At 49.3% G+C, this 15,388-nt stretch overlaps 1 protein-coding gene and 1 long non-coding RNA gene across 4 annotated transcripts; one reads left to right on the forward strand and one right to left on the reverse strand.

Moving 5' to 3' along the window:
* The first annotated feature begins 1,031 nt into the window (after positions 1 to 1,031).
* On the forward strand, positions 1,032 to 14,584 carry Myoz3 (myozenin 3). 3 transcript variants are annotated; one of them, XM_013141204.3, is made up of 8 exons: positions 1,032 to 1,231; positions 1,753 to 1,860; positions 2,359 to 2,420; positions 7,353 to 7,507; positions 8,343 to 8,396; positions 8,473 to 8,629; positions 8,988 to 9,150; positions 12,791 to 14,584. In XM_013141204.3, the coding sequence occupies exons 3-8, from the start codon at positions 2,360 to 2,362 to the stop codon at positions 12,957 to 12,959; spliced, it is 759 nt and encodes a 252-aa protein (XP_012996658.1). In that variant the 5' UTR covers positions 1,032 to 1,231; positions 1,753 to 1,860; position 2,359; the 3' UTR covers positions 12,960 to 14,584. The 3 variants fall into 3 exon arrangements, with proteins under 3 accessions (XP_012996658.1, XP_063088470.1, XP_012996659.1); XM_063232400.1 differs by having other exon boundaries at positions 1,753 to 1,801; positions 2,357 to 2,420; XM_013141205.3 differs by lacking the exon at positions 1,753 to 1,860 and having other exon boundaries at positions 1,043 to 1,231.
* Positions 4,436 to 8,478, reverse strand: LOC134471931 (uncharacterized). The gene is made up of 2 exons (XR_010041683.1): positions 8,300 to 8,478; positions 4,436 to 7,735 (listed from the first exon to the last, which is right to left on the reverse strand). It is a non-coding gene; the product is annotated as an uncharacterized LOC134471931 (long non-coding RNA).
* Positions 14,585 to 15,388: the final 804 nt, after the last annotated feature.

Below are 15,388 nucleotides of genomic sequence, written 5' to 3' on the forward strand. Positions count from 1 at the left end.
ATTGCCCACCTGTTTCCCAGACCAGGCACAGGAGTGCTTGGCCTCGACTTTTCCTTATCTGCTGCCCCCAACTCCTCACTGTGACACAGAGACTGTCCAGTACCCCGATGCCCTTTCCTCCTCTCCACTCACCCAGCCCTGCCGCAGCCCAGCCATCCTCTACTCTCGCCTGCCTGGAAGCCCAGCCTTCAGCCTCCACGCCTGACTCCTTGGCAGCCAGAGGGCTGATCCAGCCTGACCACTGCACTCCACCTGTTCCATCCCTCTGGAAGTTCCTTAGAGCCTGCTTTCTCTCTGGAAAGCCTGCTGGGGTCTGGGCCTGCTCACCTGTCTGGCCTTGGCTCTCAGCACTGCCTCTCAGCCCCCAGCCAACCCTTTGTCATATTTACACAAGCTATGTCCTCTGCTCATGAAGCCCTGTCCCCTCTCTGCCTAGTGACCTCTCACTCATCCTTCGAGGCCCACTTCAAATGTCTCCTCCTCGGGGAAGCCTTCCAGACCTCCGGCTGAGCTGGTTAACTGCTCACCCAGCCTCTCCTGTGAGCCTTTCCCGTAAGACTTGTTTACTGCTCTGCACTGGAGCTGGCTGAGCTCCTTGAGGTCAGAGCCCTGCCTTATTTATTTTCAGTCCATAGAGAGAGGCTGAGAGAATGTGAGAAGGGAACGAGGGAGGGAAAGAGGGAAAAAGTGAGGAAGAGAGGGAAGAAAGGAGGGAGGGAAGAAAGCATAAGTCAAGCGAAGACATTGGGGGACAATCCGCCTTCCCATCCATCCATTGATCCAGCCATCATTTATTGCACAAATACCAATCAAATTCCTATCCTGTACCATTCGAGGCACTAAACACACATCAGTCAATAGGCTGAAGTGACCAGCAGCTGACAGCATTTCCAGGCGACTCTGATGTGTGCAGATGTGGGAGAGTCTGCCCATGAATACAAGCCCTTCTGTCTGCAAGGGCCTGCTGCCGAGGCACCTGTCTTCCCCAGGGCCTGGTCCTTTTAGCATCTGGCCCCGGCTCCTGTTGCAGCCCGAAATAAGGCTGTGACCCAAGACAAGGCAAGAATGATTCTTGTCAGCTGAAGCCAGAGCTTGGCAAGGCACCACCCACTCACTGACCACTGACTGCGGACTGAGGCAGACACCGACCACACAACTCAGCTTCCCGTCAGAGGTGTTAATCTTGAGGGTCGGACACTCCTTCCTGCCCACCGTGGTCTTGTCCTCTCAGGTACCAGAATTGAAGGGAGCTGGGGCAGTCATGGGGAGTGGGTGGAAGGGACCAGGCAGCTCTCAGAGCACTTTTACCCCAGTAGGGATAGGGTTCTGCAGAGGACTTAGGGAGTAGGGCCTCCTGAAGCCTGGGCTCCATACCTCTGGGCCTTGGAGCTGGCGGCGGGGTGGGGGTGTGTGTGCTTTAGTTCTGGCTGTTCTATATGAAAAGCAGAGCAAGTGGCTGCAGTTAAAGGTGAGCCATAGGTGCAAGCTCAGCTCAGGACATCAGGGTCATGGGCACTGGATGGAAGCAATCTCCTGCCTGGGCTGGAGATCCTTCCCCTGCATTCTGTAGGAGAGCGTTTATCCAGCAACAGCTGTCTACATATCAACAATTGGGCATTCTCTATCATCTCATGCACCTCTCTCCAAAAGCAAGCAGACACTCCCAGGTCTGCACACTGTTTTAGGAGTTCATGGGTGCCCTGCATCCCTCTGTGGATCTCTGTGCTTTAGCCTAATCTTCTTCAATTACAGGGAGGAAACTGAGGCGAGCTGGAGAACCATTGTTCACAAATTTGGAAAAAGTTAAGTGCACTGAGTCAGGTTGCCTAGTTCAGTGCCCACTGACCTGGGGCCCTGCAGGTATGGGGGACACAGGTGGAGGCGGTATTTTCAGGAGGAGGGGACATGGAAAAGTCTGATGGGCTGTCGGGGAGCCCAGGACCTCTGCCTCCTTTGCTGGGGTGATTAAGGACTCTAGATTTGGGGTCTGCAGTGTTGTCTGGAGCTCTGGGGCTCACTTGATTCGTAAATATTCTCCAAGATTTCTAGAAAGTGCCGTGAAATGAAAGGGGGGTGGAAGAAGAAGAGGGAGAAGAGGGCGCTGTGGAAATTAGCGGGGATGGGAGGTGGCTCTCATTTTGTTGGGCCAACTCCTGCTCTTCTCCCATCCTCAGCAGCCTCCTCTTTGCAAACAGACTTTCAACAGACTCCTCCCGGCCCGCAGAGCCCTTGCTTGTGACTTGGGAATGGACCAAGGCTGCTCTCGGCTGGGGCTGGGTGGACCTGAGACTTAGGGAGAAAGAGATCTGGGGAGGAAGGAGGGGACCCAGCTCATTTGTGGAAACGTCCTCTCTTTAGGATGATTCCCAAGGAGCAGCAGGATCCAGCGGTGACCCTCATGGGGGATGTCATGGGGCCAGGTAAGCTGGGCCTAGTGTGTGCTTTTCTCAAACTGCTCTTGTCATCCCAGACCTGTCACTCAGGCCTGCTGGCCTCTGGACTGGCACGTAGGTGTGGATTCCAGAGTGACAGGAAGGGATGCCTGTGGAACCTGCCACCTGGGCTGCGTCCTTCCTGAGGTTGTAGGGGCCCCACACTTAGTGCATAGACCAGGAGCTGAGGTTTGGTGCCCCAAATTGTGCCTTGGCTTGAAGGTGACCCTAGCCCTGGCCCTCGACCCCAGTTTGAGCTCTGGAAGGTCTGCTCCCACTGTGGCACTTACCCTTGCTTGGTGTAACTATAGGTCCTACAGAGGCCCAAGGACAGCCTAGGGCATCCAGTCCTACAGAGACAGGGTAAAGAGCTGAGCAACCAACCAATTGGACTCAAAGAATTTTACTTAAAAATGGTTCATCTCATGACAAAATTATCTGAAATTCATATTAATCAGCTTAATAAGATCATGATGAGAACTCCCAGCATAATTTTGGAGTCCGCTTATTTGGATTACTTTAGCACATTTCAAGTAATCTAAAAATTAACTATGTTGTGCTTTCAAGCTTTAGGGTAAAGCGTGGTGGCTCTGTGTGGTTAATTAAAGATAAAGATGCATGGTATCTGCCCCTAGGGACTCTGATTTGGTGGACTTGGTGGGGCCTGCACATTTGCCTTCAGAGCTAGGGTCTGGATATCACAGAATAGGCGACCTGAGCACGCTCTGATGAGCGCCATCCAAGAGTTCACCTGCAACTTGCCTCCACCAGAGTTCTAAGTTACCATTGGTCACGCTGTGTGACTTCATATGTGTGTTGTCCTTTCAACCTAGTTCATGATTTTTGCTTTTTTTCCCCTCTGTGATTTTCTTTGCTGAAATATGCACATTTTGTGAAGTATTAATGTCCTAACTGGAAGAGTCAGGCAATGCACTCTCTCTGCTCTTGTCTAGATAATTAGTTATGGACTTCCCTCAACAACATTTATGCTGTACCTCAAATATATAGCTGATTGATCATTGCTAAGGTACTAGTTAAAAACAATTTTGAAATGAGGGAAAAATAAATCTTATGGTCTCACCACCTAAAAATAGCTATTTTAAATAATAGTAATAGTGAGCCTTTATCTTTCTTACATTGGTTACTATGTGTCAGATACTGTGCTAGGAGCCTTTTTGCCATATGTCATATGAGCCTCGCTATAATTCCATAATTTATGTAATATCCCCATTCAGCAGATGGGAAAATGGAGGCTTAGAGGAACTAGGTTGTCAGGGATGTGGAACATAAGTGAAGCTGGAGTTTGACTTTAGGCTGCTGACTCCAGAGCTGCTGCTTCTATATGATTATGTAAATAATACATTCATTTTTAAAAATATTCAAACAAAGCACAAATGCATTACTATGAAAAAGTTGCTTATAATGGAACCATAGGAGTAACCACTTAACATATTTGTATAAGTTCTTCTGCTCAGATATCACATGTTTATCTAAACACATATACACATGGGCTAAGTACTGCACGCGGTGGCCCTCAGCGTCTTTCATTTCCACTTAGCAGCACACCACAGCCGTCCTTCCAGCCTGGCAGGCCGTAGCTCACTGCCTCAGGTCTGGCCCCCAGTTTGGACAAGCCATTTGCCCGGGACCAAGCCTTGGTGTCTGTCATGAGGCTTGCCTTGGTGGGACCCTCAAGAATCTGAGGGGTCTTATTCCAGTGATTGGTTGAAAGGGGTTTCTTGGAGAAGGGGGTGGGGAGCGAGCCAGGAAAAGACCAGAGAAACTGCTAGGCAAAGATGAGGTTCAGCACTAGTCCAAGTTCAGTGGGAAGCCTGGGGGTGGGCTCTGGAGCACGAATCCCTCGGCCTGGTGAAGGGGTGACAGCAGCTCTGTTCTGAGAAGTTCTCTGTAGAACTTGTGAACTAACAGAGAACATTTGGGCAGCCTCCGCCCAAGGTGGACCCCCCCACCGCCAGCTTTCACAGTTTTAGACTCCACTGCAATCAATTTCCTTGCATATATTTATTCAACTCCTTCCCTAAGAATGAATTCCTAGAAATAGAATTAGTCAAACAGATTTTATCTTTAAAAAAAAAGCTAATGAGCTCAGTTCATCTGCACAGTAATTAAGAATATCATGGGGAGGGGCTTTTATTATGTCTTCAAGTGTTCTTTCATATTTGTAAGAATTCAGTACACTTTCTTGTTAAAAACAACTACAGCCGGGCATGGTGGCTCATGCCTGTAATCCCAGAACTTGAGCAAGATTGTTGTGAGTTTAAGACCAGCTGAGGCTACAAAGTGAGCTCAAAGCCAGATTGAACTGCATAGAGAGACCCTGTCTCAAAAAGACAAAAACAACAACAAACTGCACAAACAATTCCCAGCCCTTTTCCTTTCTGCATGTCATAAACAGTCCCTGCTAACATTTGGCATGTCTCTTTGCCAAACCTTTAAAACCATGCACATATATCCATTGTTAATTACCAATGGAATCTTAAGAGTTCATATTCTCCTGAAATGTGTGCTCCTCCTCCACTTCAACACATACAGAGTACAGTAGCTATCTGTATGCTCTTAGCATTTACAAAACGCTCTTTTTGTATTTGTTGGAAGCATGGGAAAAACAAGTCTGCCTCCTTTTCTTAGTGGCTGCTTAGGGCTCCACAGAATGTGATGAACCGTGACAGCACCTGTGGCACCTTAGCACCTTTAGTAGCCAAGTTCCTGTCCCTGGCCCGGGGCTGGTCAGTGCTGCTCAGCTGACCTTGACAACTTTGCCCCTCTCTCCCTGCTTCCACTACCTCCTTCCACATCTTCATTTCCAGCTAATGATCCTACTCCTGGCTTCACTGGGAAAAACAAGGTCACTGAAACAGAGCATCTTCAAGTGTCCTCTGCCACGTCTGCCTACTTGCTTGCACTTTATGTTGTTCTCCTGCCTGTGAGGGTGGTCAGGCTATTCTCACCTCTGTCTGGACAACCCTTCTAGCTGGACATGATACACCTTGCCTGCTCCCCTAGGCTCAAAGATGTTCCTTCCACAATCCTCCTTTCTCCAGTTGCTGTCCAGTGTTCCCATCACCAGCAGACATGCCATCATCTCTTTACAAAGAGCTCCTCTTGACCCCACAGATGCTGCAGCCGCAGCCCTTGAAAGCACAGCCCCCAAGTAGTGATCTGTATTTTTCTCCCCATCCTCTTTTTAAACATTTTATCATGCCTATGTCAAATACACACAAAAGTGGAGCATAGAAATCTCCAAGGTCCTTCTTTTATGCCTGGATCCCAGAACTAAAATCAAGGGACATGACATTTTATTCCCCAAGTTCCTCAGCATGCATTCAAAGTAATAGAAAGGGATGTTTCCTTGCACGCCACAAAAATAGGTGCACCCTGAACAAAATTAGCAGCAATGATTTAATAATATCCAATAACCAATCTCATAGTAGAGTTGTCCAATTTTCCAGTTTGTTTTAATCAGGTCCCAAACAAGGGCCAGTGTTGTTATTTGGTTGCTATGTTCTTTAAATCTCCTTTAATCTGAAATAACACATCTGCCCTTTATTTTCATGTCATTCACATGTTAGGAAAAGCCGGGCCAGTTGCCCCGTGGACTACCCTGCACTATGAATTTCAACTTGTTCCCTGCCTGTTTACTCTGGAACCCTTTCCAACAGGTGTTCACACCCAAATTCTCTACAGAAACTTAAAGACGATTATTATAGCCCCGTGTTACTATATCCAACAGTCAATGTTCAGCCCTCATTCGACTTGACATAGCAGCATTTAATTCCATTGTCACTCTGTCAGCCCTGAAACCCAGCACTTGGTGTCCAGGATGCCACCCTCTTGAGATTTCCTCTCAGCTCACTGACTGCTCCTTCCCAGCCTCTGGGGCTGGCTTCTCTCCTCAGTCTAAATGTTGGAGGGCTCGGCACTCAGTGTGGGGGTCTCATTATTTATTCTCCTTTCTTCTTGTTCTTTTCCAGCATAAAAGACCATTTATAGAGCTGGCAATCAACCTGTGTGCACTTTAATTAATTAAATTACTTTTCTTGCTGTGATGAGGATTGAACCCTGGGACTTGCACACGCTAAGCCAGCAGCACTCTACCAGTGGGCTATATTCCTAGTCCTGTATCTAATTTTAGAGGATGGGCAACATGGCCACGCTGCCCACAAAGTAGCCTCTCCTGTCAAGGTCTTCATTATCCTGTCACTCCAGCCCTCTGAAAAGCTTCCCTGATGGTCAGATGTAAAGGCATGAGTTTTTCCTAGCGTGGAAAGCACAAAGGTAGGGGATGGATCCCAAACCACTAAGGACAGTCAGGAGCTCTAGAAATCCTCCATGTCCCCCGTGGTCCCCACCTCTGCCTGAGCTCTGCCTCCAATCAGGTCAGCCACTGTGTTAGTCTCGTAGGAGAGCGCCCCCTACTGTACACTTTGAGCTATGCATGCGAAGGCTCTAAGTTGCTGGCGCCTCAAGAGAATCTAATTCTGACCTGCTCACCGCCCTCTCACGTGGAAAATTGTCTTCCATGAAGTCATTCACTAGTGTCAAAAAGTGCCATCTGTTTCTCTCATACCTCACGCCTGTGTCTAACTTTTAAGAAAAGTATTCAAAATCTGACTATTTCTCCTTAGCTTCCTGATGGGCAATGAGCTAGGGAGAATAATTATGGAATAAAAAAATGGCCAAAGAACCTCTGAAACAACTCTAACCTTCACCGAACATCAAGCAGATGGCAAAGGTACCATTTTTGCCCCTCCGATGGGCAAAGATTCTAAAGAACGATGATCCCCAGTTCAGCGCGACTGGGGAGACACAGCACCCTCCGGGCTCTTCCCAGGGCTTCAGAGGCCATGGCCAGGAAGGCCTGGGGATACGTAGTGAGCGCTCGCCCGACCTCTCGTGCAGAACCTTCCCTGGACCTGGGGAAGAAGGTGAGCGTGCCCCAGGACCTGATGATAGAAGAGCTGTCGCTGCGCAACAATCGCGGATCTCTCCTCTTCCAGAAGAGGCAGCGCAGGGTGCAGAGGTTCACGTTTGAGCTCGCAGCCAACCAGCAGGTGGTGAGTAAGCTTTTACTGAGCTCACAGGGAAACTGAGGCTCAGAGGGAGCCTAAAGCCGAACAGTCACAGGCCGTTGACCTCTGGTCCCAGAAGAGTCCCTCAGGTTCCCATCACAGCGAGCCCCTGCGGTGCGGTGCGTGCTTGAAAAACGCTCTCTTTAATCTTCCCGGACAGGAAACATAAAGCGGGTTGGGCGGGACAAGCTGTAGAGCGACCCACTCTGGTGCCTACAAAAATTGGGAAAGAATAGCTCTGTGTCCTGGGTCCACTCTGCGGCAGGCAGGATTTTGTTCAGCTTCAGTTTGATCCTAGGCGGAAACTGCTGGAGGCCCTGGGACAATCTGCGGGGCTTGGAAAACTCAACATGCAGTTCAGATGTTGAGTTTCTGGGCTAGAGGAGAGGACGGGGAGGGAATGACGTGATGAAGACAATGCTCGCAGATACCTATCTTGCTGGGCGTCCGCAGACTGCACCTTTGTGTGCAGAGAACACTAAGGTGGTGTCACCCCGCCTCTACACAGAAGGAAATAGGGGCTGAGGAAATATCGATATGTAATCAGTAATGAATATTTATTGTGTAATCCTCTGTCCCTGGCAAACTTTTTTTTTTTGTACTGGGGATCAAACTCACGACCTTGTGCTTGCAGGCAGGCACTTAGGCCGCTGAGCTGAATCCTCGGCCTCCGGGCAAACTGTTAACACCTCCCGCACCGCCTGGAGTGGGCCCTGGGGTTCTCCCTCATCTTCCTCCCCTTCGCTCTCCTTCACCGAGTGGAGGGGAAATCCTGACCTCTCGCCCCGCTGAGCCTAGCTGTGTTCGTCTGCTCCCTCAGGTCCTGGCCGGGAGCACCAAGGGAAAGGTGACCGAGGCGTCGGCGCCGCTGAGGGTGAGCGCGGAGGGCGACCCGCGGGAGGCGCAGCTCCACGCGGCCTGCCGTCTCTGATCCCCAACCTGATGCCCAGGTTGTCAACGGCCCGGAGGGGCAGAACTACCGCTCGGAGGGGCAGAACTACCGCTCGGAGCTCCACGTCCTCCCGGCCTCACCCGGGGGCCCCGCGGGCGCCCACCTCGCAGCCGCCGCAGAGCAGCGCGCGCGGAGCCCCAGCGCCCTGGCGCCAGGTGAGCGGCGCCTGCGTCCGGGACGGGGGCGGGGCGCGCGACGGCGAGGCAAGCAAAGCGCGCGCGCACGCGCACTCGCACCCTTGTCACGACACAGCCACAGGGCCGCAGCAGCGCGCGCGAGCCCGGCCTCGAACCCGCGCCTGGAACTCGGGGTCCCCTTACCCCGCTCTGCCCCGTTGCCTGACCCCTTTCCCTTTGCTAGGGCGACTTTGGCAAAGCATTTCCCACTCCTCTTGCCTAAAGCCGGCCGGCCTTCCGCCCCATCAGGTCCTCAGGCTGGGGGTGTGGGGGTGGGGACCGGACAGGGTGCCCCCTGCCGCCAGCGTGCCCCACGCCCTGGGCTTGGTCGTCGCAGGCTATGCTGAGCCCCTGAAGAGCGTCCCGCCCGAGAAGTTCAACCACACCGCCATACCCAAGGGTTACCGCTGCCCCTGGCAGGAGTTTGTCAGCTACCGGGACTACTCGTTCGAGGGCCAGAGGCACACCCCCAGCCTCGGAGACTATCGGAATTTCAATAAGTAAGGCCAGGCTGGGGTGCGAGGGTGGCGGGAGGTGGGATTTGGGGCCCTCGTTTCCATGTCCCAGCTCTAGCCCTAGCACTGACAAACTTTGAGGTCTTGCTGGAACAGAGCCTCGGCCCCTAACAGTTGGTTAGCCGTGGGAGGAGTGGGTAGGGAAAGTGCGCCCTCTCCAACAGGAGGGGCTGGGTGCCCCGATTTCCCAGACCTGCCCAAAGTCACAAAACAGCGCGGCAGGGCGGGTCTGACTCCAGAGCTGCTATGGGCCACTTTATTATGGCTGTCAAGAATCTGACCTTTCAGGCCAGGGGTTTAGCTCAGCGGTCTTAAATACCTGCTTGGCAAAAGCGAGGTCGTGAATTCAATCCGCGATACCAAAAAATTTAAAATAAAAATAAAAATTATAAGAATCTGACCTTTCCCAGGGGATCTCCCCATCTTACAAGTCCTAGGCCAGCCCAGCCTCTTGCTAGTCTCAGCAGTGGTGTGGAAAAGGCCTAGAAGGTAGCTTTGAGGTGACCCCAAGCAAGGAGTGGCACTAGGGGTGTGGGCCACAGAGGAGTGGCTTATACTGGTTTAGTGGGGCCGCACTGTGGACTTCAGGACTGAATTGCAAGTGATTTTACCTCTCTGAGCTTCCATTGTACCTGTATCCTAACTTGCTTCATAAGGTTGCTATGACAAGAGACGCTGTGGAGAAAGTTTCTGGCAAGTACTAAGCTCTGGGTAAGCAGTAGCTACGTCTACCCCTGCTGTTTACGGCCTGACATGGTGACTGGAGAAGCTGGCAGGCAAGAACTTGCAAGGGACCAATTTAATGTTCTGCCCTGAGAGCCAGAAACCAACCACGGGAGTCAAGACTGCATCTGGGCCTGGAGGAGGCCTTTGGGCTGGGGATATATTTCCATTGCAGTTGGTCTCGCTGGTCTGATGTATGCTTTTCTGCTTTGGCTGCATTCAGTAAGGAACAGCGGAGTCCCCAGAGAGAAGGCTGTGGTCCAGCTCTTCTGGCATCTGCTTAGACCACATGTGGAGACCACCAGACAAAAAGAGGGATGTGTGCCAGGTTGCCGAGGCCTGGAGATAAGGTCCTAAGAGGAAGGACAGGAGCAGGGGCAGGAGCACACACAGGGTTGGGTGGCCTCCAAAAGAGCTGGCTCAGGAAGGTCATGATTGCCTTCAGACAGCTGAATAGCCAGGGAGGGCCCTGACGGGAAGAATTGGCACTGTGAACTGCAGGCCACTGGCAGACATTCTTGAGTTTCCCACTGGGCAGGACTGCCTAAAACCCTCAACAGATATTGTATCCTGGCAGCCAGCTTCAAAGCCGGCCAGCTTTTGGGGGCATTTCCCAGCCGTTGCATGCCTCGGAGTGATTGGCTGTGGCATACTCCTACCAGAAGCAGAGGGTCATGGTAGTCCTGGAACAGTAGCAACTGAGGTACAGACAAAGAACACAGCAGTATTGATAGGCAAGCAGGGCTCTGAATTCAGGGCTCTGGGCTCCTGGTCAGTGGCCCAAATATGGGGCCTACCCAGGTTGGACATTGCCCAGCCTGTTCCCGCAGGGCCTGGATGCTGTGGCCCAAGCTGGGTAGGTCCAGGCAGCATTGCTTTCCTGGCAGGGTCTTGGCTCTGCTCAGAGCCAAACATTCCCCTTTTCCCTCTGGTTTCTGCTGCAGGAAAAGTACTACAGAAAGAATGCTTTTTATTTTCCTTAAAGTTAAAAAAAAATGGTTTTAAAATTGTACACACATGCACAGGCATCAGGGCATGAAGTATGATTCAAAAATACACTGCACGCTTCCGTTAAAAAATTATTACAGTAAAAGACACATTAGTGGGGCATGGTGGCACATGCCTGTATCCTAGCACCCTGGAGGCTGAGGCAGGAAAATCATTTCTGAGTTTAAAGCCAGCCTGGGCTACAAAGTGAGTTCAAGGTCAGCCTAAATTGCATAATGAAACCCAAAGTGAGTTCAAGGTCAGCCTAAACTGCATAAAGACCAAAAAAAAAAAAAAAAAACACCAAAACTACAACCACAAAAAACAACCAAACATATACACACTGCCATTAATTCTCCTCAAAGTACTTTCCCTTACTTTAGACACACATCTCGTTCTTAATAGTTTGAAGCAGTTCTGGAAGTCCTCTTTTGTGTGTCTTTGGATGTACTATCCTGGCTGCCTTGATGTCCTAAATTAATTCAGAACATTTGCCTTTTTTTGTCATTCTGACTTTGTGGAAGAGCCAGCGGTCTCACGGTTCCAGATCTGATGAATAAAATAGATGAGGATTTGCCATAGCGTTTTTATTTGACAGACATTGCTGTAAACATTTTGAGTTGACTTCAGAGACTGAGGCGACTGCAGATATTTTCTTTTCTTTTTTTTTTTTTTTTTTTTTGTCTTTTTCATTTTTATCAGTACTGGGGATCGAACTCACAACCGCCTGCTTGCAAGGCAGGCGCTTATACCACTGAGTTAAACTCCCAGCCCCTTTTTATTTTTTTTTAACTGCAGATATTTTCAATTGATTTCAGACACTGGGGCAACCTCAAAAAGACATAAAAGAGGACTTTCAGAACTGTTCAGAAAATGGAAAGAATGATGGCATGTGTGTATTCAAAGCAAGGGAGAGTACTCAGGGAAAGTTAATGGCAATGTCTTTTACTTTGCTAAACTTAAGCTTAAATATTGACTGTATTTTTGACCACCATTTGTGTATTCTCTTTGAGAAAAAATTAAGCAACTACAAATAAAGGCAGAGTACCTGTGTTCTCCAATCCTAAACCCCTTTCCAGAGATAACAGGGTTGTCAGGTTGGCTGCAGACCTGCAGACATTGTTTTGGGGGTATATGGGGGTGCTGTAATGTAGTACTTTGCATTTCAGTCTGCACTTGTCCTTTCAACAGTGTGCTCGTGAGTACCCACCCTTGGGGCTGCTGAGTAGCATCCCGTTGCGTGGTGTATTATCTCTTGCCCGCTCCTCTGCCAGCGTACTCATGAGTCGCTTCTGTGTGTTGCTAATCTGCCCATCTGCTTCCTCAAGCACACACACCTGCTTGCCTAAATGTTATGCTTAGAGACCGAGTTTGCACCTTTTCAGGTTAGGAAGATCCTTCCAAGTTGTTCTCCAAGAGAGCCGCACTGATCGCCTGCTAACTGGATGACTATGAATGACACTTTGCCTCTATCTCATTGACTTTGCCCTCATCAAATTCTTTCATTTGGCAGGCTTACAGGCCAGAAATGACATGTATCTGTTGTAATTTACATTTTCCTGTTTCTCACTGCTGTTTCCAACCTCCCTTCTTATTCTAGGGTGTGGGTATTTTAAGGGGAGGTGATAAGAGCAAGAAAAACCCCAAATTCACATGCTGCTCTTCGGGGAGCCTGGAGTTTTGCCTCAGATAAACCACTTCTCACTCTGAAGTGTTCAGTCCTACTCCGTACCACTAGGGGCAGACTTGGGGAAGGGTAGAGCTGGAGACACCAGTTAGCAGAACCTTTGCACTACAGAAGGGGAAACTGAGGTCTAGAGCAGTCAGAGAGGGGTCCTATGTGGTGACCTGTCCATCAGTGTCCTGCCATCCCTGTCCCACACAGCCCTCCTCTCCTGTTGCTTTCTTACCCCAGGACCCCGGTGCCATTTGGAAGACCCCTCATAGGGGAGGCCATTCCCAGGGCAGCCACCCCCTTTGTCCTGGAGCCCTTCGATGGCTTGGAACTCCTGCGCCTGAGACCGAGCTTCAATAGGGTGGCTCAGGGCTGGGTACGCAACCTCCCAGAGTCTGACGAGCTGTAGCCCCAGCCTGAAGCTTCAGTTCCCCAGAATCGGGGAACTCAGGTAATATCTGGAGCCAAGACTTGTGGACAGTACTTTTAAAAGTCTATGAAGAATCTTCATGCACAAACTGTGACTGAAAATGGCCTCAGCGGTCACAAAGTTTAGTAGAATCCAAATGCGGATGTGCTTCAAAACTACCTGGGGGATGTCGGTCCTGAAGCAGATTTCTGGCCTGCCTCCACCAGCAGCATCAGAGCTCCTTGCACTGGGGAGTCTGTTAGTAACTGTGCTCTAAGTGACTCCATTGTCACCTGTCTGTGGTTTGTCTTGTACCTTATGGGTGCAAAGTGGGGTTCTTACAAGGAATCCTTCCCACCATGCATGCTGAGCAGGCCCGTTGGTGGAGGTGGTGGTGGCGGCACCTCCACTCTATTGAGGGTCCCAATGTGAGGGCTGGTGGTAGGTTCTCTATATTCTGTTCCTCATTCTCAGTGTGACTCCACCATCCTTTTCTCCCTCCTTACAGATGTGGATATCCAGGCTCAGAGGAAGGGAGTGGTTTGTGTAGGGCAGTCAGAATGATAATCTGTCTGGTTGAGGGGATGAATATTTCTACTGTCCTAGGTGTCCAAGCCAATGCCCACTCACCCTGTCATCACTGATGTTGGTGCCTTACCTTGCAGTTTAGAGGTTAAGGGTGGAAGGTGGGGTATCTGATTAGAGGGCTGGGTTCTAATTCTATTACTGTGAGTCATGTGACTTTAAGAAAGTCATTTCACATCTTGAGCCTGTTTCTCCATCCAAAGATGAGAATAAATGCAGAAGCTTTTTATAGAGCTGTTGAGAGTTCAGCAAGCACACATTCGTTAAGGGCCCAGTGTTAGGCTTCTTGAGGCCACTGTTCTAGACTGGAACAGATGTCCTGCAGTGGATACTGCCCAAAAGCAAGCTCCCAGCGTGCCATTGCGTCCAGGAAGGCTGGCACTGAACAACAGCAGCTCATCACCGCAGCGCTCACTTTGGAGAGGAATTCCTTTGGCCTCTGCCTCCTGGACTCCATGCTGAGTGAGACAGTGGTTACATTTCCCTTTCACTCTGAGGTGTCCCTTCCTGCTGGATTCTGGGGCCAGTAGCTTGTCACTTAGGACCGCTTGTAATTGATGTGTTCTCTTGAATTTGAGGGTTGTTGGTTAAAGCCAGGTTTCTGTGAGCTGAAGAACATTAGTATGTGAAAAGTGGAAGACTGGCCGTGGCATGGCTTGAGTTGGTCCTGTAGGGCTCTGCAGGTAACTGCAGTTGCCATGAACAGAAGAGAGCCTGAGGAAGGGAAGGGGATGCCTTTACCCAAAAGTAGATCCTCATTCCTTTTTCTCCTGATCTTCTTTTGCTGATGTTTTAAAAAAAAATGAGAAATGACGTGTGAAAGTATCTGACCAACACAGCCCCTCATGCACATCCGTGTTTTCCTGCATTCTTAATTTGTTTGCCATGAGAGGTAGCCATGAGAATTACAGGATTCTGTGACTATGTACCTGTACTCGTATGCAAAGTACATAGCTGTGTCTTTGTGTTAAAAGGAACTGCACTGTATGTAATGTACTATTCTTTATTTGACAAATAAAATTCCAAATCTAAAAATGCCAGTAATTAACCTTCCATGGAATTTGGGGGCCTAATAAGACCTTTATTTAAAAGTCAACATTTTTGCCTCTTTTTGTTCTTTATAAAAATGGAAAGGTCTAGGACTAACCAAAACATTGAAAAACCTGAAAATACTTAACAGCAGTGAATAAACTCAATACGTCCAACTACATGGCTATATATCTCGGTAACATAATGATAAACAAGAGAAGGCAAATACATGTTTACTGATGCCAGGAAATGCTTAATGTAAAAGTCAAGAGTACCAGTTAACTTTGGGAGGGAAAGACGTGTGAGTGTGAAGAGACGTAATAAACGTCTCTGGGTAAGTGCAAGTTTTCTATTTCTAGACTAGGCTGATAATTACTTAGATGTTCACTTTAAATATTTAACTTATGGGCTGGGGATTTAGCTCAGTGGCATAAGCAAATGGCCTGGCAAGTGCAAGGTCGTGAGTTCAATCCCTGGTACCAAAAAAAATTTTTTTTTAACTTGTACATTGTGTTTTCTTTCTTTAGCAAAATAATACCTTCTTTTTTAAAAAAACTAATGAACAGATGAATAGCAGACTAGACATATCCAGAGGGCCCCTAATGCATATTAGGTAAAAAGAGTATGAGAACAGACATGGAGAAGAAAATAAAAATTCTCAGAACAGCCACTTTCCAGCAGTAACTATCCTCAAGCAGTGTGTTGGTTAATTGTGGTTGTTAACTGACTGATGGAGGGACGCTTGGACAGTGGCAGGCACCCCTCTGAATGTGGGCATCAACATCTGAGTGGCAGGGGGCTCGGGCCAACACTGG

Source organism: Cavia porcellus, unplaced genomic scaffold, assembly GCF_034190915.1.
Source record: "Cavia porcellus strain 051 isolate PalLab524CR breed Dunkin Hartley unplaced genomic scaffold, mCavPor4.1 scaffold_21, whole genome shotgun sequence".
Lineage (NCBI taxonomy): Eukaryota > Metazoa > Chordata > Mammalia > Rodentia > Caviidae > Cavia > Cavia porcellus.

Bases quoted from the DNA above. Each gene is read 5' to 3' on its own strand.
- Myoz3 (XM_013141204.3), top strand. From the start codon at position 2,360: ATGATTCCCAAGGAGCAGCAGGATCCAGCGGTGACCCTCATGGGGGAT. The intron at 2,421-7,352 runs GTAAGCTGGGCC...CCTCTCGTGCAG, and splicing joins GGGGGATGTCATGGGGCCAG to AACCTTCCCTGGACCTGGGG. The intron at 8,397-8,472 runs GTGAGCGCGGAG...CCTGATGCCCAG, and splicing joins AGGCGTCGGCGCCGCTGAGG to GTTGTCAACGGCCCGGAGGG.